This window comes from Peromyscus eremicus, chromosome 2 (assembly GCF_949786415.1).
Source record: "Peromyscus eremicus chromosome 2, PerEre_H2_v1, whole genome shotgun sequence".
NCBI lineage: Eukaryota > Metazoa > Chordata > Mammalia > Rodentia > Cricetidae > Peromyscus > Peromyscus eremicus.
Window position 1 is genome coordinate 151928509 of NC_081417.1, and position 22912 is coordinate 151951420.

General features: G+C 54.5%; 1 protein-coding gene across 1 annotated transcript; it reads left to right on the forward strand.

Moving 5' to 3' along the window:
- Positions 1-397: 397 nt before the first annotated feature.
- Positions 398-22156, forward strand: Rcc2 (regulator of chromosome condensation 2). The gene is made up of 13 exons (XM_059255309.1): positions 398-568; positions 1054-1341; positions 6968-7061; positions 9328-9471; positions 11885-12016; positions 12393-12481; positions 13514-13628; positions 16489-16655; positions 17919-18099; positions 18315-18420; positions 19124-19196; positions 21190-21267; positions 21785-22156. The coding sequence occupies exons 2-13, from the start codon at positions 1063-1065 to the stop codon at positions 21887-21889; spliced, it is 1563 nt and encodes a 520-aa protein (XP_059111292.1). The 5' UTR covers positions 398-568; positions 1054-1062; the 3' UTR covers positions 21890-22156.
- The last annotated feature ends 756 nt before the right edge of the window (positions 22157-22912 follow it).

Consider the following 22912-nt stretch of genomic DNA (forward strand, 5'->3'; position numbering starts at 1 on the left):
AGCTTCTGTCTGCATAGGAGAAAGTTATTCAAATTGTATTCATCTTTCATTCCAATCACTCAATTAGGGCACGTCCCTCGTTGGCTGCTGCGTGAGCAAAGCAACTATTTTCCAGCGACTGTCCTCAGGTGACCTGTCTAGACGCTCAGAGGAAAAAACAAGAGAATCTGACACTCTCCGGAGTCCCAAAGACGCCTGTGACGCGCAGGCCGCGCTGCGTGGAACGGCGTGCGGAGGAGCGCACAGCGGCAGGCCCAGCGGGGCTTGCGGCGTGGCGACGGGTGCCCGGGACGCAGGCTCGGGTGGGCGGCTCGGCCGGCGGGGTCCTCCGGCCGGTAGGGGGCGCCCGCGCCCGGGGCCCCTCGCCGCCCGCCGCGCGCGCGCTCGCTTGCCGCCCGGCCGCACATGTGTTTCTGTTTTGTGTTGTAGCATTTGTTCTGGAAGCTCGTATTTACATTTTAAGTGTATCTGGTGAGTGGGCTGGATCCCTCGTCCCGGCCGGGGAGAGACGAAGCCGTTGACCCGTCTTTCAATCGCTCCCCTTCCCTTTTCTCATCACTCCAACCAGGTAGGGGCTGGAAACCGACTGGGACCAGTTTGCAGGGTCTGGGAAAGTTTTTTTTTTTTTTCCTCTTTTTTTTTTTTTCTCTCCTCCTCCCCCCCCCCACCACGCGAAAGGTTTAAAAAAAAAAACAACGCTGGGGAAGCGGGGGGGTTGGGGAACGGAATGAATAAGAAGGGGAAGGAAGGCGGATCCACGTGGTTTAATCGGAGACAGACAGAGATCCCATTGTTCAAAATCAATAAAAAAAAAAAAAAAGAGCAGACGGGGCGAGTGCGGGGCAGCGGGGGCCGGGCAGGGGGCCCACGAAAGTTCCTCTTTCCGCGCGTGCTCGCAGGTGCTTGGGGCCGGGCTGGGGTGAGGGGGGTCCCCGCGTGGCGCGCGGCGTGGGGAGGGGCGAGGGAGCAGCAGGTGGGGCGGCCCACGCCGCGCCGCGCTCCCCTCCCCCGCCCTGCAGCCAGCCCGTGCATTGTGCGCCCGTGTCTCCGCAGCCCGCGACCATGCCCAGGAAGAAGGGGGCGGCCTGGGAGGAGCCGAGTTCGGGCAACGGCACGGCGCGCGCGGGGCCGCGGCGGCGCGGCGGCCCGGCGGGCAGGAAGCGCGAGCGGCCCGAGCGCTGCAGCAGTAGCAGCGGCGGCGGCAGCAGCGGCGACGAGGACGGCCCGGAGCTGGACGGGGCCCCCGGCGGCGGCAAGCGCGCGGCCAGGCCGGCGGCGGCGGGCAAGGCGGGCGGCGCGGCCGCAGTTATCACGGAGCCCGAGCACACGAAGGAGCGCGTCGTGAGTGGGGCGGGGGCGGGGGCGCGGGCGGTTGGCGGTTGGGGGGGAGGGGCGCCGCGGGGTCACGCCCCGCCCCTCCCCCACGCCGCGCGGGGAACTCGGGGGAGCTGGTCCCGGGCCGGGGGAACCGGGCGTGCGTGGCCACGCGGGGGCTGTCGCTCTTCCCCGGGTGCGCCCCCTCTCTCCCCCCCGCATCTCTTTCTCCGGGGGAGGGCAACCCGCCGGGAGTTGCGGGCTCGCACCGGGGCTTTGAGGTTCCCGCCGCTGCGGCTCGGGCGCCCCGGGGGGGCGGGGCCTGGCCTGCGGCGCGCATGCTCCATGTATCCCCTACGCGGTCGGCCGGCCGGTGCGCGCGCGGGGCATGGTGGGGGCCGCGCGGGTGTGAGCGCGCATGCTCCTCGGAGGCCCTCCCCCGCCCGGGGCTCGCCTCCTCCCACCCGCGACCCCCCGCAGAGCGGCGCTGGGCTTTGTTTGCCTCGGGTGGCCACGGCGTGGGGCCGGTGGGGTCTGTCCCGCCGTAGGCTCTGGTCTCTTCGCCGTCTAACTTGAGCTTGCAGAAGAAGCTCCGCAGAGCCGTTGCGAGCCGGGCCCAGGGTCCGCAGCGTCCCCACTAGAACTTTGTCCAAGTTTTCTTTGGTACACCTCTCCTCCGCCTCGGAGATGGGGCTTGACTCTTGGAGAGTGTCACCCTTGTTTCAAAGGGTGCTCTGGAGAGGTGACAAGGGTAAAGGGACCTGGGCGCCTCACAGCCATCCAGGCACAGTAGAAAGGATAGCAGGGAGCCCTTAACCGTCTTGCAGATTGCGCCCGTGAACATATTTCACAAACAGCCCTGCAAGGAAGGCTCTGGCTAGGCATGCGGGGGGGATCGCTGCAGGAGGTAGGCTTGCCAGATAGTGTGATGGTCTCAGCCATCGTATTGAAAGAGGAACTCACAAATTGCCCTCCTGTTCCCCACTCAGCCAGTTAGGACGCTACTAAGAAGTTGAGCATGATGGGGTCCTGCCTCTGTTGAATGGGGTTTACGAGAGTTTGGGAAAGCCACGTGGAATTGGATTATCTGTGTCTGAGCTAGCTGCTGTACTGCTCTAGCCCACTGCAAGAGCAGTGAGTTCTGTGGTCTGGAAAGAGATTCTTAACCCACACAGGGGTTCGCATGAGGAGTGGAAGAACAGTGTGGTAGGGACTCAAGAGGCCTGCCTCGACCTCCACCAGCCTCGTGTTGGATTTGGTACCTTGTGTCCAACTGGGAGATGTCATGCCTGAGTGAAGCAGTCTCTTGCAGTTTGTGCTTGTTTTATGTGTACAGTTTCCTGTGTATGTTTAGAAACAGGAACTCAAAAGTTGTGTGTCTGTCACCTTAAAACTAGGGGAACTATCGCGGGATCCCCGCACTGGTCAGCACGGGGCCATAGGATAGACGAAGCCTGGGGCCTATGGGGTTTCCCAAGCGATACACTGTTGCACCTGGAAAGTGTGCCTGGAGTTTCTGTTTCCCTTAGGATTGGTGAATTTGGCTCAAGGTCAGGAACACAGCCTTGCATTCATTCCCACAGGCCCAGGCCAACAGGCTGCCCGGTGTCTCTAGCTCAAGGGCCCTCATGGTGTCTGCTTGGCAGATCAGGGACAGTTTGCTGTAGTAGGCGACCAGTCTCTTGATTTTCAGAAGTTACTTCACTGAGCAGACACAAGCCTCTCTCCTGTGGGTAGCTCCAAGGAGACTCCTCTGTCAGTGTCTGTGCCTCTGGCTTTCGCCTTCCCTTATCGTGTACTTGTAGTTGCCGTGGGCTTGGGGAAGATAAGGCACATGCTCACGTTGTTGAGGGCCAGAGTTGTCCTCCTGTAAGAGTTCAGTGTGCTAGGAAAGACGGGAGAGTCCTTAATAGCCTGTGACTTGAGGCTTGTCCTATGTCAGTCGGATCCAGAGGTTCACAGGTCATTGTGTAGGATGGGTGTTTTGTCTTTGGAGGAAGAGGCTGATTCATCCCCAGAAGTCTTGCCTGAGTCCTCAGAAACTGGCTATTGGCACAAGTGTCCAGCTCTGTGTGGTTTTTGTTTTGTCTTTTTGGGTTTTTTGTTTTTGTTTTGTTTTGTAGACAGGGTTTCTCTATGTAGTAGCCCTGGCTGTCCTGGAGATCACCGCCTGTGCCTCCCAAGTGCTGGGATTAAAGGCATGCATTACCACCACTTGGCCTGTGTGGGTTTTTGGTGGGGGGTTGCTGAGGTTTTGTGGACTCTTGAGACACATGTTCATTCTTAGAAAACATAGTTAAAGGCCAAGCCTGAGTGGGAGGGGGTTGGTTGCCAGGATCTTGCTCTGTGGTCCTCCTGTCCCAGAGCATCAGTCTCCTAAATGTGAAAAGGTTGACTCTCTCAGACTTGCAAAGTGTACTTGGGCAATAATTCAGAAACTGCTGTGGCCAGGAACTCCCATTTTGTTGATTGAAGATACTCAGTGCGTTTTCTGCCTTGGCCCCATCTGGGCCCAGGTCACATTTGTGACTCGTCATGTGGAGGTAGGTAGCTGGGTGAGATGGAGTTCCTCCGTCCTAGACTGTTGGGCTTTGTCTGCGTGCAGGCCTTTCGACACGTTGCAGTCCCATTGTAGGGTTAACCTTTGGAGAGCAGGGAACCTCTGGCTTGTTCTTTTTCCTTCCTTCCTGTCTTTTCCTCTCTCCCTCCATCCTTCCTTTTGATGCTTGGGACTGAACCCAGGGCTAAGCTCCTGCTCTTCCACTGAGCCCCCAAGCTCTCTCAAATCCATTTATTCCCTGGGATCCCCTGGAAAGGGCCAGTGGGCTTATAGGATAGGTTATTGGAGTTCTGTGGCTGAGGGCTTTTTTGACGGGGGCTTTAATTGAAAGGGCATTATGAATAGCACTAATTAAAATCTTTATTCCATAAGAAGGAGGGAAGAGTTTCGCTGTAGAGAGATGAACTGTGAGTTGCTAGTAAACAGTTGTGTAGGATTTGGCAGTGGATACAATCACACATCCTTCGTGAGAACACGGGTCCATGATGTGAAACTGGTGCCAGAGTAACAGATCGTGTTTTTCATGGGCAAGCAGGCAAGGTTGCCCACAGACCGCTTTTTCAGAAGGGCAGGGCTTTCATATACATGCTAGCTGGCATGAAAGGCTTCAGGAGCCCCAGGGATGGCAGTAGTTACTGGCCACCAGCCCTTGGCCTGGTGGATCTCAGGGCGTAGGGTGGCCACGGCACTCTTGACGCTTTGCGTCTCAGTGAGCGCTGAACTTGGGAACCCTTGATCTTCTCCACTTCGGAAGTTGTTAGTGCAGTGCAGCCTGGCCTGGAATCGTGCTGGTTTTGAGGCCTCTCCCCTCCATTTCTGGGGCCCCTTCAGAGTCCTGACCTGGAGAATGGTAGAGTGTGCACCAGTAAGTGACGGCCTTACAGAGGACCCAGTGCCCTGGGCTGAGGCTTGTAGACTATTCCAGCCACACCTGCCTTTGAACAAAGGAGAGAGAAAGGGAAAGTAGGCTCCCGTTGGGTAACTTGAGTCTGGCCCTGGAAGGCCGCCCCCACACTCCACGCTCCTGAATAATTGAACAGGGAGGCTACTCCATTCCTGTGAGGCCTGGGCCTGTGTAGCCAGTCTTGAAGCTTGGTCCCTGCCATCTGCCTCCTGGACCTGACTGGAAGTAGGGGCTACGTAATACTGGGGATACCTGGGAAGTCAGATCCCCCCCCAAATAAAATGTGGCTGTTGGGGACCTGTGGTGTGTGTTGTCTAGGACAGCTGACCTGGGGCCACTGTGGGCTTGGAAGTATTGGAGCCGCAGCTTTGGCTCAGTTCTGGTTCGCTCCAGGCCTCCCTAAAAGGTCAGGGGTGGAGGTGTAAGGGTAGGTGCAGGATTGAGCCTAACAACCCACTTACTTAATTGCTTTTATTTATTGTGATTTGCTTATTGTGCTGGTGATGAGTCCAAAGCTTTGCCCAGGCTAGACATTTATCACTGAGTGGCACATCAGCCTACAATGTATTTTACAAAGAATTCTTTTTTCCCTTTTCTTTTCATTCTAATTTTTATTTCTGTGTATGTGTGTACCTGCTCACACCATGTGTACATAGATGCTCTCAGAGGCCAGAAGGTTTCGATCCCCTGGAACTGGAATTACAGAGAGTTGTGAGCCACTCACTACCTGATCTGGGTGCTAGGAACTGGATCTGGGTCCATCTCTCTAGCCCTACAAAGTGTATTTGGAAACTGGGTGTAATCCCAGCATTTGGAAGGCCGATGCAGGAGGATTATTAAATGGAGGCCAGCCTGGGCTACATACTGAGACTTTGTCTCACACAAAGCAAAAGTGCATGTTCCTCAAAGACATGTATTCTGTTTACTGTGTGTATGTGTGTGAGTATAAGCACACAGAGGCCATGGCTCCAGAGGATTTGAACTCAGGTTATCAGGCTTGCACAGCGAGTCCTTTTACCTCACTGAGCCAGCTCAGTAATGTATTTTGGCATTTAAGAAGGCAAAGAGAGAGTGCTGGGCGCAGCCCATAAATGTGTAGTGGCCTTTTCAAATGCTAGCTCTGTATAGGTAGTGGATGCTCAGTAGCCCTGACTGGACAGGTACAGTGGTACCTAGCTGTACTCCTGGTTAAAGAGGCGGAGGCAGGAGGACCACTGAGACTGAGAGGCAATCAGAACTACAGAGCAAAACCCTGTCTCTAAACCTAAATGCGGAGGGGTCAGGGAGTCGTGTTCTTTGCTGGGAGTCCTAGTGAGGAGGTCCTCTTTAACCACTGGTCCCCGCTTGTGGGTGGTGTCGAAGATCCATGGAAGGCCCTTTTCATCTGACCCTGCTGCCCCACCAAAGCTTACGCTTTCCATCTCCCCTGATGAAGTTAGGTACCTGGCTGTAATCCCCCCTTTCTTCCTCCCTGTTCAAAATCTCTCCTTGCCGGGTGGTGGTGGCGCACGCCTTTAATCCCAGCACTTGGGAGGCAGAGCCAGGCGGATCTCTGTGAGTTCGAGGCCAGCCTGGGCTACCAAGTGAGTTCCAGGAAAGGCGCAAAGCTACACAGAGAAACCCTGTCTCGAAAAACAAAAAAAAAAAACAAAAAAACAAAATCTCTCCTTACTGTGGGCAGCTCACAGGACTGACGTCATGGTGATCATGCAGAAGTCATGCAGGCCTTGAAGTGTGAAGGCTGCCAGTACACCATGGTGTTTGTAGTGGGGACTGTGTAGCTGGCCTTGGTGTGTGGTTCCTGGGTCCCCAGCCTTGGGGGCTGGTCCTGTGCATGGGAATGGGGGAGAACAGAGCTCTCCTTTGGCTCTGCATTAGTGTTGAGCTCAAACTTGAGACTTCTGGGGACGGGCTTGGGGTCGCTCACCTTGGAGCACGTAGATGGGGGTTATTGGATGGGACCTCTGGCCAGTGTGAAAGCACCAGCAAAGAATCTTTTTGAGCCGGAGCATTGGTGTGTACACATTTGCAACCCACACGGGTGAGGCTGGAAGATGTGAGTTCAAGGTTAATCTGGGCTTTAGAGAGAGCGCCCTCATCTCTTTCCTGTTTCATAGGAAAGCCGTGGAGTGCCAGCAGTAAGCAGCCGTAACAAGCTCATTCTTGGCCTTCTCTCTCTCTCTCTCTAGAAACTCGAAGGGTCTAAGTGCAAAGGGCAGCTTTTGATTTTTGGGGCGACCAACTGGGACTTGATCGGACGGAAGGAAGTCCCTAAACAACAAGGTATGAGAAACTGTCTGAAAGATGACTGACTACTTCTTGTCAACCAGGTGGTCATTGGAGTGCTAGCTCATGCCCACCAGGTAGGTATTCTCTGTGATTGTGGGCATGTTCAGGGAGGCCATGCAAATTGCTTGAGGCCACAAAGCCACTCTGGTGAGGGTGCTGCATCTGAGCTGAACCTGGTCTCATGCATGTTGTGCCTTCACAGTCCTGTGTTTAAAAGACTCAGATGCCTCAGGGGATTGTAGTCCTCCAGCAGGCATGGCTCCCTGAGTCTTCGAGATGGCCTTTCACTACAAGGAAGAGGCTGGCCCTGTGCTGAGGTGCCATGAGGCCCCAGACACTTGTCAGATGTGATGACGGAGATGAACAGGCTACTTAACTGACTTGTGAGAAGAACTCAGTGGAACTAGTAAGCTGTGGGAGTGGGCACAGTCCCACCAGCGTCCTGTGTCCAGCTGTCCATAGAAGATGAGTCCCTTCCGGGGGGGCCTCTTGGAAAAGAAGGCTGGCTCGGTGCCACACTTGATGGCTCTTGATTTTACTTGGACACACGCCCAAAGTGCTTCCCAGCATTGCTTCATCCGTGAACAAATATTTGAACACCGGCACACCCTAGCGCCCAAACCTAGGAGCCTTGGCCATCACCCTGCTCCAGGAAGATGGTATGGATGGAGCTGACTGGCTGTGGCTCCTTGTGGAAGATACCCATCCTTCAGCATAGCCCTGGCACCTGTCAGTCCTCGTGAGTGAATAGAGTGGCCTCTGCAGCTTGGGCACACAGGGTTCCTGGTCTCCAGTGTGTCCAGTTCCCCTGCAGATATGGCAGGGTACCTTGACCTGGTTGTCACCTCTGCCTCCCGGGCCCTCTGTGGCCCAGAAGCTGTGCCACGAGTCCAGAGCAGACCAGGCTAGTGTTGGGAGTCTTGCCAACCTATCCATCCCAGGGAGCTTCCTGCCCCCATCCGCACTTGTGCTCCCTGGCCGTCTGGCTCCAGAGTCAGGTGTGTGTAGTTTCACTTAATTAATTGTCGACGTTCAGGTATGTCTAGGCGGTCTGTAACTTTGCCTAGAGCTGTTGTTAGGCAAGGTCTGCCTCCCACCACCCTGCGGGTAGAAGAGGGCTCTTTGCAGCTCCTTCCCTTAGCGTGCTCTAGTTTGTGCGGCAGCATGGTGGTCTTGGCTGTAGCCTGTGGTGAGGTCCGGGGCTGTGTGTGTGTGTGTGTGTGTGTGTGTGTGTGTTGTGTGTGTGTGTGTCTGCAGCCTGGGAAGCTGGAGCCACTGCCAGCTTGTGCCTTTGACTTGGGTTCCTTTCAACTGAAATGGGGGAGGGAGGGAGGGAGTCCGTCCGTCCCTGGGACAGGGAGATAACCCAGTGTTCTTGTGGCTGATGATGGTTCCCTCTTCAGGGAAAGGGGCATTGGTGGGGTGCCAGGGAGCCAGAGTCCACCTGGGCCAGCTAGTTCAAGAACCAGGCCATTCTCTGCTGCACCCCTGAGCCCCTCTGGTGCCCGGTAGTTGCAACTCATGGGTGACCAATGGGAAGCCTCTCCATGACCTTCCCGCAGGGCTGTCTGAGCCACCTCAGCTGTGGCCAGTTTCTCAAGATAGCCACCATTGTCCTGGAGGGAAAAGAAAGCCACACCCCTACCTTGAGAAATGGGAGTAGCAGCTCGCTCCCGTGGCTTGGTCCCTGCTGCCTGTCACGGTGGAGGTGGTTATAGTAGGTGGGATGCTTGGGATGGGATACAGGTTGAGTAAGGGGTACAGTGCAAAGTCCGATGCGGGTGTTCCAGAAAGTTTGAAGGGCTAGTAGGGACCATGAGAGGACATGCTTGGGGGGAAATGACTTGGTGGGCAAATCAGGTGACAGCGGAAGTTCCTGAGTGTGGGTGGAGCTGAGTGGCTGACAACCTCCCTCCAGGGAAGCAAGTGGGTCTGAGGACGATGGGGACACCACACCTCAGAAAGACCTGCTTTCGGGCTGTGGGGAGGCCTGGGGTGCAGGCAGGAGGGTAGATGGGAGCACCCAGAGATGAGCCTTTGTCACACCAGACAGGTTACAGGAAGGCCAGCCCTGCCCTGTGGTGGGGTTGGGGCCCAGGAGCTGTGTGGGTCTGAGGAGAGATGTTGGTGCCCTCACTGAAGAGTGGCCAGTGACTCCAGGCAGGCTTGGTTTGGTGCGACCCCTAGGTGAGATGTTGGGGTGTCCTTACCTGTCCAGCCCTGCTCCGCAGGGGCTTAATTTGTGCTCTTCCCTTTGCAGCTGCTTACCGCAACCTTGGTCAGAATTTGTGGGGGCCCCATAGGTATGGGTGCCTGTCAGGAGTCCGGGTGCGGACTGTGGTTTCGGGTTCATGTGCTGCCCACAGCCTCCTCATCACCACAGAAGGGAAACTGTGGAGCTGGGGTAAGTATTGAATGTGGGTGACACACACATGCTCTGAAGTGTGACTTAAAGTCACCTGGAAAGAGGCCCTGTCTTCTGTCTGGATCCATGGTGGTGCGCTCTCGCCCGCCCCCCCCCCCCCCCCCCCCCCCCCGTGTGTGTGTGTGTGTGTGTGTGTGTGTGTGTGTGTGTGTGTCTGTCTCTCACATAGCACGTGGAGGAGGTCAGAGGACAACTTGGGGGGCCGTTCTTGCCTTCCCCATTTATGTGGGTTCTGGGGATTGAACCCAAGGCTCCAGGCTTGTGCAGCAAGTTCCTTTACCTGCTGAGCCATCTCACTAGTTCTGTTCTTTGAATCCTTGGAGATTGTTTTCCTGAACTTGAGACAAGTGTGATCTTTCGGGTGCTGCCATCCCTCCGACCAGCCATCTGTTCCTGGCCTGTTGTCCTGCTTTGTGGCACCATGTGGCATGACGCCTGGGTTCCATTACTCTTAAATACCACTCCCTCCCTGGCTCTTGTATGTAGCTAACACGTCTGTTAAAAGGCCCCTGTGGCTCCTGGCCTTCGGTCTGATTTAGGGACTTTGCCCACATCTTCTTTCCTCCTGTGCTAGCCTCCCTCATGCCAGGCTGTCCTGACTCCAGCTCTCCTTTTTTCCAGGTAGGCCAGGAGATAGTGCTCAAGGCTCACGTCATCCAAGCCTCAGGGCTCTGCAGCTGCGCGGGGAGTTGGCTTCTCCTCCTCCATTTGTTTCTAGCCTTTGGCTGGCTTCTAATCCATATGACGTTTTTATTTTGGTCTGTTTGAGCCATTTTTTGGTGATTTCATGAGCTGCTGTACCAGAGTCCAAATGTATTAACATCTGCCGTCTTCTCTGCATTTCGCTAATTTTATAATTCTGTTGAAAAAAATTAACAAGCGTGTGTGGCCCCCATCTATCCTCCCAGGCTTGGGTGACACACCAACAGCTGCCCCATTTTTGTCTTCTCGGGTGGCACAGGACCCCTCCCCCACTCCCTGCTCTTCGTCCTCCGCACTGGCCAAGGCCTTTTGGGTCGGTGTCTCCAACTTAGCAGCTTCCCTTTGAGCTCCTTGCCATGGCTCTCAGGTTCTAGATTGCCTCAGGGCAGACCCTGTGACAGGAGTGATTCCCCTAGAGCAAGAGAGGGAGCTCTCTGGAGCAGCAGTGGGGTTGTGGAGACCAGCCGGGAGGTCATGAGACCACTGTGAGACACTTGACAGAGGGCAGCCGCCAGGAGGCCTCCTGGGCAGGAGAGAGAGTGCTGTGGTCTGTGTCAGAACTCTGAACTTGGGTATGGCAGGCTCCTCTTGAAGTTGGCATCTGTCCAGTGCTGGCCCTGAGGCTAGCCCTTTAAGTGATGCTCGTCTCCTGGGAGGGTTCCCCTGGGAGGGAGGCTTGTCACCTGTTCTGCCTACTTCCGCAGGCTGCTGGGGTCCCGCTGACCAGTGGGGAAGATTAGTGCGAACTCCACCCTGCTTGTGGCTCTCATCTGCCAGCCTTGTACAATCTCCACCTTGACTTACTCAAGTGCTTCTCTGAGAGATAGATGGTCCTGGGGGTCCTCTTGGGTTTTGTTTTGGGTCTGTGTTGGAACCTAGGTAGTATTTTAGGGCTTCCAGCTGTCCTGGAGCCCGCCTAAGCTGAATCCGGGCTCCCTAGAGGAGCTGTGCATTGCTTAGGTTTCCACAGGGCTCTCTGTGTGTGTGTGTGTGTGTGTGTGTGTGTGTGTGTGTGTGTGTGTGTCTCCTGCTTGCTCTCACATATCCATGGATATAACACAACTGACCAGAAGGAGGTGGCCCTTTCTGTGAGGATACATGGGGCTGGGGTCTTTTTTTTTTTTTTTAAGACTTATTTATTTAGTGTACATTTGGTCTTTGCCTGCATGTATGTCTGTGTGAGGGTGTCAGATTCCCTGGAACTGGAGTTACAGGTAGTTGTGAGCCACCATGTGGTTGCTGGGAATTGAACTCAGGACCTCTGGAAGAGCAGCCAGTGCTCTTAACCTCAGAGCCACCTCTCCAGACCTGGGGCTGGGATCTTGTAACAGGGTAGGGGTGCAGATTCGAAGAAATGAAGGTCAATAGTACGTGTATGAGACCCTCCCCGAGGAGGGGGACAGTGTCCCCCAGCTGCCACGAGGAATGAGAGCTGTTCCTGGAGCTTGATGCCTGTGGAGCATCCAGGCCACACCAAACATGTCCTGGGGTAACAGAGACTGGGGGTGCATTGGGATGGTCCTGTAGCTGGCCACTTCCTGTTGGGATATATTCAGGATGGCCCTTTTCACTGGGGAGAGTAGCTGGGCTCATCCTGTTCTCGGGATTTGTTAAAGGTTTGTTTTGAGGGGTGAGCGTGGTTACCGCCCCAGCCTGTCGTGTTACCTAGCCAGCCGTGATCTCCCCTCAGGTCGGAATGAAAAGGGGCAGCTGGGCCATGGCGATACCAAGAGGGTTGAAGCCCCCAGACTCATTGAGGCCCTCAGTCACGAGGCAATCGTGCTGGCAGCATGTGGGCGTAACCACACCCTGGCGTTGACAGGTAAGAAAGTGGCTCCTCTCCATCTCGCTGAGGCAAAAGGCTGCAAAGATGGTTTCTCTAGGGTGGGTGGAGTTGCTGAACACTCTGAGCCAGTGTCGAAGATGATGCCCTGGTTTGGTGGGTGTCTCCCTGACGGTGGCGAGAGCCCTAGGGTGGCCCCTGGGAGCCCAGACCAGGTTCTGTGTGTGGCAGGGCTCAGCTCTGCACCTTTGCTGTCACTCTTGATGTCATTGGGACTGATGGACACACAACGACTCTTCACTCAGCTCTTTCTCACACTTTGCTCGGTGGATGAGCTGTTTGCATAATGCTAATCCAAATCCAGTTGAAAACATTCATCCTTGCATCCCTTTCTGTCGTGTTTTTCTCCTTCCAGACACTGGCTCTGTGTTCGCCTTTGGAGAGAACAAGATGGGGCAGCTGGGCCTCGGGAACCAGACAGATGCTGTCCCGAGCCCTGCTCAGGTACAAGCACAGTGTGGGCTTGGGGCAGCTTGGAGAGTGATGGAGAGAAGCTATGTTAGGTCAGCCCTGCGTGGGACGCAAGGGTCTCCTCACCTGCAGACACCATGGCTTGTTTGCTTCCCCCTACCACCAGGCAAGGTTTCTCTATGTAGACCTGGCTATCCTGGAACCTACTGTAGACCAGGCTAGCCTCAAACTCACAAGAGATTGGCCTGCCTGTGCCTCCGAGTGCCGAAATAAAGGCATGCACCACAACCGCCTGGCACATATTGAGTTCGGACCTTGTGTGAAGTTGGAGCAGAGCAAGAGGCTCTGCAGGGTCTTCCTCCCTGGCAAACAGTGCTGGCTGCCGGCCAGTGGCTTAGCGGTGAGCTGGAGGACCTCGGGATTATGCTTGTAGAGTTGGAAGAATAATAATGAATGGCTCCTGTTTTGTTGGCTATGAGTTCTGGAGTGCAGTTGGATAGTTAAGAGTGGGTAAGGAGATGAGCCTGAGTGCCATGTTCGCCTGCACCATCAAGGATGAAATACTGTTCCTTCTGTCTGGGCCTTTTCCAGGGTCTGTACTTGGTTTCTGTCCCTTGCGGTGGCACCAGCCTACCACTTGCTGTCTTTGCACATCCTCGCTTGAGCCATTTTGTGTCTGGCTCACACCTTCATCGAGGCCTGACCGAGTTCTGCGACAGGACAGCTAGTTCAGGCTGGGGCAGCACTGAGGTCCTGCTGTTAATTCCCTGTCTGGGGTCACTGCAAGGCACTGCTGCCTCCAGCCCCGCTCCCTGTGCTGGAGCCAGATGATGGGGGTGCTGCTGAGAGACTCCAGAGGATAAAGCCCCAGAATCTGCTGTCCTGGGAGGGTCGGGGGCTCCAGTAGTTAGTGTTCGTTGTCAGCTTTGTGGTAACAGGTGTGCTCAAGAGGCCGCCTTCCGAACCATGGAGTCCACCCTCGTGGTGGTGAGCTCACTGTTGGCACCAGGGTGGAGTGAGGAAGAAATTCAAGGAGCTGAAAGTTGGCTGTCTCTTTCTTTTCAGATCATGTACAATGGGCAGCCAATTACGAAGATGGCCTGCGGGGCTGAGTTCAGCATGCTGATGGACTGCAAAGGGAACCTCTATTCCTTTGGGTGCCCTGAGTATGGCCAGCTGGGTATGAAAGTCTCTTTCTTAAAAGCTCTGTGATCTGACTGGAAGTGTAGAGCCAGAAGGCAGTGTGGGGCTGTGCACACATGTTACAAGTGTGGGTAATTGATCCAAAGGTAGCTGCTACCCGCTAAGTGTGTCTCACACTCTGTGGAACAACTTGCTGTAAACTCATAGGTTACAAGGGTCACAATGCTTTACCTCAGTGAGCATCAGGACTGAGTCTGTCTGGCAAAGAAGCTTTTCTTTTGGTTTGGAAATCCATTTGTATGAGAATCTTCGAAAGGACAAAAGCTGAGCCACTCTCACGTATATAAATGAGCCTTTATTAGAAGTGAGAGAATTACGTAAGAGTGAGGTTCTGAAAATCCTGGGTGGATGAGCAGCTGGCTATGGTCAGCTCATCCCTCATCATAGTGGACTTCACAGAGCAGAAGAGAGGAGGAGGCCAGCAAGCCGTCCTCAGAGTTGGTAAAGCTTGCAACCCGAATTTTGCAAGGTCTCCATTTTCCTTTCCCCTCTGACTCAAGGCCTCCTGGTCCTTTCTCCAGTCCTGAGCAGGAGGTGAGGTGTGGGCGCCCCCTGCTGGTGTCTGCAGAGCCTACAGCAGCGCGGGATCTGGGTTGCCGGGTCCCAGTGTCATTAGAAGTGCGCAGATGGGAGAGTATAAATAGAAGCAGAGCGCTGCACTGACCTTAGACTCCAGGGAACAGTGACTCTGTGAAACTAAATATACCTCCAGTCAGGAGTGAATAAGAAGGACCAGCCCCTTACGCACATCCGTGCTGGTTGCCAAGGAGTTCTCGGGGCTGTTGGATAAACGGTTTCCATGGCTACGGGCGGGCCTCCTGCCATACCCAGACCCAGCACAGGAAGTGTTGTGTGTGTTTCTGTGCTTCCTGCTCTGTGTGCATCTTCCCTGTCACCTTTAGACGAGCACCTTGATGGAGCCAGCCTGCTTGCCTTGAGCAGCTTGTTCTTTGCAGTAAGGATGGCATTTGTGGGCTGGTTCTGGAGGACAGTTAAAGCCCTTGTGTGCAGTTAGGAACTGGGCTTCCCCTTGGTCTACAGAAGGTCTCACGCTGAACTCGGCAGTTCACTCTGCAACACGTTCTTCTTAGAGCCAGGTGTGCTGGCTCACACCTGTGATGCCAGCAGCTGAGAAGCAGGGCAAATTTGAGCTTGGGGTAGTTGACGTGGTTACAGGCCAGAAAGGCCTGCAGAGTGAAAGCCGTCTCGAAAAGCAGACCAGCCTAATCATCATCCCCCAACCGTTTGCTCCTGTCTTGGTGCAGACTTTGCCTTTAGAATTCACACATGATTTCAGGAGGGGCTCATGGGCTACACGTGCCCTCATGTTCTGCTGCAGTGACTGGCTGGCCAGGGAAGGACGTTGAATGCCTCCCAGGGGAGGAGGTAGCCACCCCCACCCCACCTTCCTGGAGGAAGTGTTGCCCACACACAGACAACAGCCAGTTGCTGAGTGCAATGCCTTTAAGGAGGTGGGAGGAAAAACCGGCAGATGGACCTGCTGCTCCCCGGGGGCAGTTTGGTCCAGTTGTCAACATTTGGAAAGGACACTGGAGCCCTGGTCAGTAGAGAGCGTGTTGGAAAGATGGCGAGGTCCATGGTGGCCTCAGGCTTTTCAGCTGCCTGGCCACCTCCTGGTGGTGTGCGAGGGTGATCTGAACTGCTTCCAGAAGGGAATCCTGAACGGCTCCTCTAAGCTAAGCCCAGCATCCTGCCGTGCTCAATTAGGTTGTGGTCTGGGGTGTTTCTGTAGCACAGTACCCACACATCCCACCTGTGAAGGTCTGAGGAGCAGAACAGCACCCCACTGGGGACTAGCCAGTGTCCTGCCGTGACACATGTCACAGTGCTGCTGTTGCTGGGGTGGGAGTGGGGTAGGGATGAAAATGTTCTGGACTGTGAGCAACCAGCATCTTGGCTAGTGGGTCCAGACTGGCCCTTGTGTCTTTTCTTTTTGGTTTTTCAAGATAGGGTTTCTCTGTGCAGATTTGGAGCCTGTCCTGAATCTCACTCTGTAGACCAGGCTGGCCTCGAACACAAAGAGATCCGCCTGGCTGGATTGAAGGCCTATGCCACCGCCACCTCGCTCTTTTTTTTTTTTTTTTTTTTTTTTTTTTGGAGATGGTATCTCTGGCTAGCCTAGAATTTTTTGTTTTTGTTTTTGACTCAATGTAGCCCAGGCTGGTTTGAAATTCCCTGTGTGGCTGAGGATGGCTTTTACCTCATGATCTTCCTGCCTCTGCCTCCTGAGTACTGGGATATACCACCAATGCAAGAAGCCAGAAAAATGCTGGGTCCTGGGACCACAGACATGTGAATTCAGTGCTTGGCTGGAGCATGCCCATAATGTCCCAGGCAGGCCCTTCACCAGTGAAGCTGATACTGACCCGGTTCCTCATGACTTCTTGCAGGTGGTTTGTGAACTCCAGGTTTTTATGTCTTTTGTAGTATGTTTAAATTATGCTAATTTGTAGGCAGAAATGAAGAATCTTGTGCTGAACAATCGCGTCCACTCTGCCTTCTGGAGTTCCTTAGAGCTCCTGAGAGCTGCCTACTGTTGTGATCTCAGCCACAGGAGGAGACACATTTTCCTTTGCCTCCCAGAGTATATGTAGGGTTTTCCCCAAATTACGGTCCTACTGCATAGCGTGTTCTTATTTTATATGCATTTTAAAAGAGTGACCTTTCGTGCCCACAAGCTCGTGACCAACTGGGTGGGCTGGGTCTCTGGCTGGGGACGGGAGGGTCCCCTGGGCCTGTGGCAGTACAAATACAGCAGCATACCTCCTTGCCCTGCGCCTTGTGCTGTTGCTGATGGCCGGCTCTGCTCACCACAGGACACAATTCAGATGGGAAGTTCATCGCCCGGGCACAGCGGATAGAATATGACTGTGAGCTGGTTCCCCGGCGGGTAGCCATCTTCATTGAGAAGACCAAGGATGGGCAGATCTTGCCTGTCCCGAATGTGGTGGTTCGAGATGTAGCCTGTGGCGCTAACCACACAGTAAGCCTTGTTTCTTTCTCACTGTCCGAGAGCCATGCTGGTACTAGACTGGTTCTGGGGTGGGTATCTGCCTTACTCAGGCTTATGCCATGTGGCTGGGTGAGTTTCCCATCATGCTCTAACCAAACATCCAGCTGTGTGTCACACCCACCCACCCCATTCGCCCCACGTACTCACACATCATTGTGTCGCTATGATAGACAGTTATTAGGGTATGAATGGTTAATTATTGAGGGTGTCTCCTAAAGGTCATCTTAGCAGAATAACCATGGGAGGATAATCGGTGTGTGCATTTGCTGCCTTCAGCTCTTAGTATTTGTGAGTGCGCAGGCACTATTGGAGTATGGAGGTCAGGACGCTGGGTTAAAACTCTGGTCATCAGCCTTGCGTGGCAGAGTGCTTTCACCTACTGAACCATCTTGCTGGTCCTCTTTTTAAGATAGGCTCTGACTCTAGCCCTGACTGCCTGGAGCTCACTCTGTGACCAGGCAGGTCTCAAACTGGAGATACGCCTGCCTCTGCCTTCCTGTGCTGGGGTGAAGTTGTGCACCTGTCGCTGGCCCTTCTTGATCTCTTTGCTGAGAATAGATGCGTCTGGTCTGGGTCTTGCTTCGGCAGCAGAAAGGAAGCCCAGAGTTGAGTCCCAGGGCCACTCTGCCGGCCTGGTGGTGCTCAGTGATTAAATGCAGCTGTCTCAAGCCGACAAGTCCTTAAACCAGGATGCTGTTTTCGACCTTGGTTGGGGCAACTCATGTTACATGTTTTACAGTGCCAGGGATGGAGCCTAGGGCTTTGTGTATGCTGGGCAAGTGCTCTGTCCCTTAACTATACACTTTATGTTCCATGCTGAGCTTACACATTCATGGGGTTTAGATGTAAAACCTCAAAGACACAGAAAAGGCAGATTGTAAACAGCTGGCACATCTGTGCCTGCCTCACCTGTATACACCTGTGGCAGGCAAGTGCAGAGGCAGGGGTAGGTCGCGGCCTTCACCTCCTGTTTCTGTAGTTTAGACAGTGTTGTGATAGGAATTAGAAAGAGTTGCTTCATGTGGCCATTTGGCTTGGAGGAAAGGGGAGATCTCAAGAGAGAAAAAGGAAAATCACACCCTGTAAAGGAAGTGTAAAGTGGCCGCCTTACACCTGCCTTCCAGGCTGTGAGGTTTCTGTGCTGCTGCTCCTTTGCCGTCTGTGGCTGTCCCAGACCCTCCTGGACAGAAGCCGTGACCTGTGTGTCCCTGCCTGTACCTCCTCTCCCTGCAGCTGGTCCTGGACTCACAGAAGAGAGTCTTCTCCTGGGGCTTTGGTGGCTATGGCCGGCTGGGCCACGCGGAGCAGAAGGATGAGATGGTACCCCGCCTAGTGAAGCTGTTTGACTTCCCGGGGCGTGGCGCGACCCAGATCTATGCGGGCTACACCTGCTCCTTTGCTGTCAGTGAAGTGGGTCAGTGTCCGGTTCCCCAGCCCGACTTCCCGGGTCCCCGTGGTTGGAGCCGGGTGCAAGGTTTTCCCTCTCTGAGGCTAGCTGTTCCCACAGGGCCCACAGCCATGTCTGTCCTTGGCTCTCTCTCGGCAGCGTCCTTGTGAGCAGATGTCCATCACCTTGCTGTCTGTCCTGAGATGCTTGCTGTGACACTACCGTGTTTTGCTTCCTTGTAGGTGGCCTGTTTTTCTGGGGGGCCACCAATACGTCTCGTGAGTCTACCATGTACCCGAAAGCAGTGCAGGACCTTTGTGGCTGGCGGATCCGGAGCCTCGCCTGTGGGTAAGTGGCTGTGTCCAGGGCAGTTCCTTCCTGTGAGTGTTAGGTGTCCTGTGTGCCTATGTCCCTGAGAAGACGTCTCTGCCTGCTGACTTGAGGTCTTCCTGGCTAGACATAGGAGACACCGATCCCCCAAAATGTGAGTGAGGGGAGAATGGGGGCCTGGTTGGCTAGGACAGGTGGCTCCTTCCTTCATGGAAAGTAATTTTGAAAGTTTGGTTTGCCAGTTTTCCCTCTTGGGAACTGTAGGGTTTTAATTTCTCAACACAGTGGGGAGGGGGTTAATCTGGTGTTGTCATTGAAGGGCACCTGCTGAGTTACCCCGTACTTACAGGTGACAACTGGGGGTGTGTGCGGGTTAGCTTGGCTTTTAGCTGTTGGCTTCTTGGTCCCCTGAGTCTGTCTGTCCTCCACCCCTGCCCCAGGTCCCTCTTGTTAACTCTCCCTTGAGGATGGACTATCACTTTGTCCTTAGTGACCTCCTCCTCCCTACTCTAGTGGTTCTCCCAAAGGGCTCTCCCTCTGAAAGCCCCAGGACAGAGAAGGGCAGTGAGGCCCTGGCTTTGGTATTGACCAGCAAACATATATGGATCATCCCTGGCCAGGAGGAGCCTCTCACCCCTTACTGAGTTTTCAGTATGGAGGTGGGTGTGTTAAGGGGTGTCCTGGCCTTGGATGGGTGGTGACAGTTTCTGCCTCTTTGCAGGAAGAGCAGCATCATTGTGGCAGCTGATGAGAGTACCATCAGCTGGGGTCCGTCGCCAACCTTCGGGGAACTGGTAAGCCCTCGTTAGGGTCTGGGAAGAGCTGGACTAGCCAAGACAGGCCTGAGAATGGGCCTGAGGAACATGGACGGTGTTTCCTTGTCCATTAAGGACAGTTGTCCTGTGTGACATTGGGTCACATTTGGCTTTTAAGTTCTCAAACTGTGCTGGCTGGTTGGTAGTGAGACTGCTTGTCATCATGCTGTAGAACAAATGGTGGGAGGCTTCAGACCTGCGGGGCTCCGGTGATGGGATGTTTCCCTGCTGTTGGGATCCATTGTCCATGTCACAGGAAACTGTCTTCGTGAGCTGCATGTGTCATCCTGGCTCCTGTGGCCTCCAGCGTTCTGCTTAGTGGGCAGCCAGGGCTATTGGTTTGTGCTGTAAATCAGCACCATCAGGTCAGCACACAGAAGACTGGACGGTTTTATTTTTCGTTTTTCCAACTTGAGTTACAGTTTGTTTTCAGCCCCAGTGACTGGGGTGGTCAGAAGCAGCTGCCCATGGTTCTAACCTCACTCTGTCCCATCCTGGGAACAGCTCTGTGTCGTTCTTTGAGTCTTAGCTTTGTGTGGAGGCCAAGGCTGGCTGCGGGTTTGTGCATCTCCTGTGGTCAGGGTTGCATTCTCAGTGTGGCCTGGCCCTTGGTTCTTTGTTTTTGTGTTTCCTTATTCCATCATCCTTTGGGACAAGAAGTTTTCTCATTGGTGGAGTCAGAGGCAGGGCTGTCCTTGGCCCTCTGTCACTGCTGTGTCCAGGGCCACTAGCCACTCCAGGACTCCAGACCCAAGGGACCCCTCCTGAGGCAGCAGAGAGACTGGGGACCATCCTCCATTTCTGTGTTTTCAGAGAAGAATGGATGATATTTTTTCCTCAACCGTTTCTCTGAGTAGCCCTGACTGTCCCATAACTCACTCTGTAGACCAGGCTGGCCTGGAACTCACAGAGATCTGCCTGCCTCTGCCTCCTGAGTGCTGGGATTAAAGGTGTGTGCCACCAGTGCCCAGCTTCTGTTAAAATTTTTAAGACAGCTGCTCACCATGTAAATCTGGCTGTCTTGGAATTCGCTGTGTAGACCAGGCTGGCCTCAACTCAGAGATCTGCCTGCCTCTGCCTCCCAAGTGCTGGGATTAAGGAGTTCACCACTATACCTGGCTGTTGGATAGCTTTTGGGGCCCATCAGGAATGGTCTTTGACAGCCTAAACTGCGTAGTGGAGGGAGTGTCAGTGGCCTAATGACTTACAGGACAGCCTGAGCTACATATCAAGACCCTCTTTCAAAAAACACTTGATCTTCTGAGGCTCGAGAGATAATGGCTCATCAGATAAGAGCACCGCCTGCTCTTGGAGAGGATTCTCAGCACCCCTGTAGTGGCTCACGACCCTCTGTAACTGCAGTTCTAGGGGACCTGACACCCTCTTCTGGCCTCTGCAGTTACCTGGCACACAAGTAGACACAGACATACATGCATGCAAAATACCCAAAGACAAAATTTTTTTAAAAAAATTTTTTTTCCTCCAAGACAGGGTTTCTCCATGCAGTTTTGGAGCCTGTCCTGGATCTCGCGCTGTAGACCAGGCTGGCCTCAAACTCACAGATCCACCTGGCTCTGCCTCCCGAGTACTGGGATTAAAGGCGTGCCTCAGATTGGTAAGATGTGCGGTCTGCCAGGAAGGAGCTAAAACCAGGGTGCAGGACAAGCTTCAGGGCGAGCTGCTCTTGGCCCAGTGCTCTCCAGCAGCCCTTGGCCACTTCCTTTTAACCTCTGGTGTCTGAAGTTGCCACTGATAGTCAGCTCCTTCCTCCTTGTCGAGTGTCAGGGCCAGAGGTTGCGTTGGTTGTGTAGGTTGTATGGTTGTGTGGGCCACCGTCACCACTCAGTGCTCTGCACATTTTGTCCCATAATCACAGTGACTGGGTCTTTATCTCTTACCTCGGTGAGAGATACCTGGAAACACACTTTCCTCTTTTGTTAGACCTTGCCACCGTCTGTTTTTGTCTCTCCAGGGATATGGGGACCACAAGCCCAAATCTTCCACTGCAGCTCAGGAGGTGAAGACCCTGGATGGCATCTTCTCAGAACAGGTGAGTGGAGTGAGCCTGTGGGGCCAGGCTCTTTCCAGCCTCTTGAGCTGTGAGACATCCCTTCACTGGCTTTCCTTTCTTTGTGTTGTGTGTTTGAAGGGTACAGCCCTCAGCAGGAGAGGGGGCAGAGGGGTGCTGATCAGGTCCCCAGCAAGTTCCTAGTTCTATGGTCATCACCCCTCAGTCCCCTCCAAACTGGGATCCTTGCCACTAGCCAGGGTCAGGGACTAGTCCCCCTGAGCAGATAATACATTTTGACCTGTGATCTGGAGAGGGAAGGAAGGCAAGTGTGATGTGGAGCTGCACCCCAGTCCCTGCCCACAGGGGCTCCGTGGGCTTCCATCTGGGCCTGCAGGCCTAGAAGGGTGGAACTTGGATGGCCCCAGTCCTGCGACACCAGGTGTTGAGGGAGGAGGGAAGGTTCATGTCTTTCCCAGGGCCCAGCCCAGCTTCTGACCCCCATTGAGCTCTCTGAACTGGGTCCCTGTGTGTTGCCGACACTGGCCTGTTGTTGCAGGTGGCCATGGGCTATTCACACTCCTTGGTGATAGCACGGGATGAGAGTGAAGCCGAGAAGGAGAAGCTCAAACGGCTGCCCGAGTACACCCCGCGCACCCTCTGAGGCAGGTGGCACTCCCTCGTGGCAGCTGTCACTTTCACGTGCACTGGGACCTGAAGTCAGACAAGGAATTTAGGAAGCAAAAGTTGACCGAAGGTGCACTGGGTCAGCCTCCCTGCTGCGGTTCCATTTCCAAGGATTCAACATTAACTACCTTTTTCTGTATGCTTTCCAAAGTGGTTTTCCCTCATTGTTTGATTAAAACATTTGCTCATAGCCAGCTTGCCTTTCTGCAAGACAGGCAGGAACTCTGAGCAATTTAGGGTTTTTCTTTTTTTTTCTTTTTTTTTTTGTTTTTCCAAAGTTGTATTTCTCTTTTCCGCTCCTGAGTATCCTTGTCCAGCCCTTCCATTCCAGCCATAATTAGCATTGTGATCCGAGTGGGTGCCACGTGGGAGAGAAATAGCCACTTTCCCAGACAGAAACGGCCCTTCCAGGAACCAGCAGCCTCTAGGCCAAGAACTCGCGCGTGGTCGGTCTCCACCCAGACTCCCCGCCTGCCCGCTTTGGGAGACCTGGTCACTTGCTTGCGGCCCCCGCCTGCCCCTCCCCTCTCCCCGTCGCTGTCGCTGGCTTGCTGTCTGCAGGGCCCACTGCCTTCTGACTGAAGCATTTGTAGAACCAGCCATTTCCCCCCTGGTGGGGGCTCTGGGGTCTGTGGTTAGCTCTCAAGTCCAAATGAGAATTGGGGACCATGGGATGTGGGGGTGGGCAAGGTGGGGAACCTTTGTGTTGTTGAAGGGCCTGGTTTTATGGCTCCCTATGGAGCCCAGGCCGTCTTCCAGTTAGAGACCAGCCAGCAGTCAAGTGTGTTCTCAGTCTTCTGTGACCCACTGTTTCCACCTGCGTGCTTGGCCTGTCTGCTCCTGCTGTCCCTCTGCCTGGGATGGCCACCCTATTCTGAGACTTGGTCATTCCTCTGCTGGTCCCAATGCTCTTGGGACGCTCGCGTTTGCTTGGCTCTGGTACCAAATAGTTGGGATTCCTGCCGAAATCCCCTGTCCCGCGTGTCAGCGCAGATGCTGT

Excerpts from the sequence above, each read along its gene's own strand:
- Rcc2 (XM_059255309.1), top strand. The coding sequence starts at position 1,063 with ATGCCCAGGAAGAAGGGGGCGGCCTGGGAGGAGCCGAGTTCGGGCAAC. Across the intron at positions 9,472-11,884 it reads AGGGAAACTGTGGAGCTGGG|GTCGGAATGAAAAGGGGCAG; the intron begins GTAAGTATTGAA and ends ATCTCCCCTCAG. Across the intron at positions 21,268-21,784 it reads ATGGCATCTTCTCAGAACAG|GTGGCCATGGGCTATTCACA; the intron begins GTGAGTGGAGTG and ends CTGTTGTTGCAG.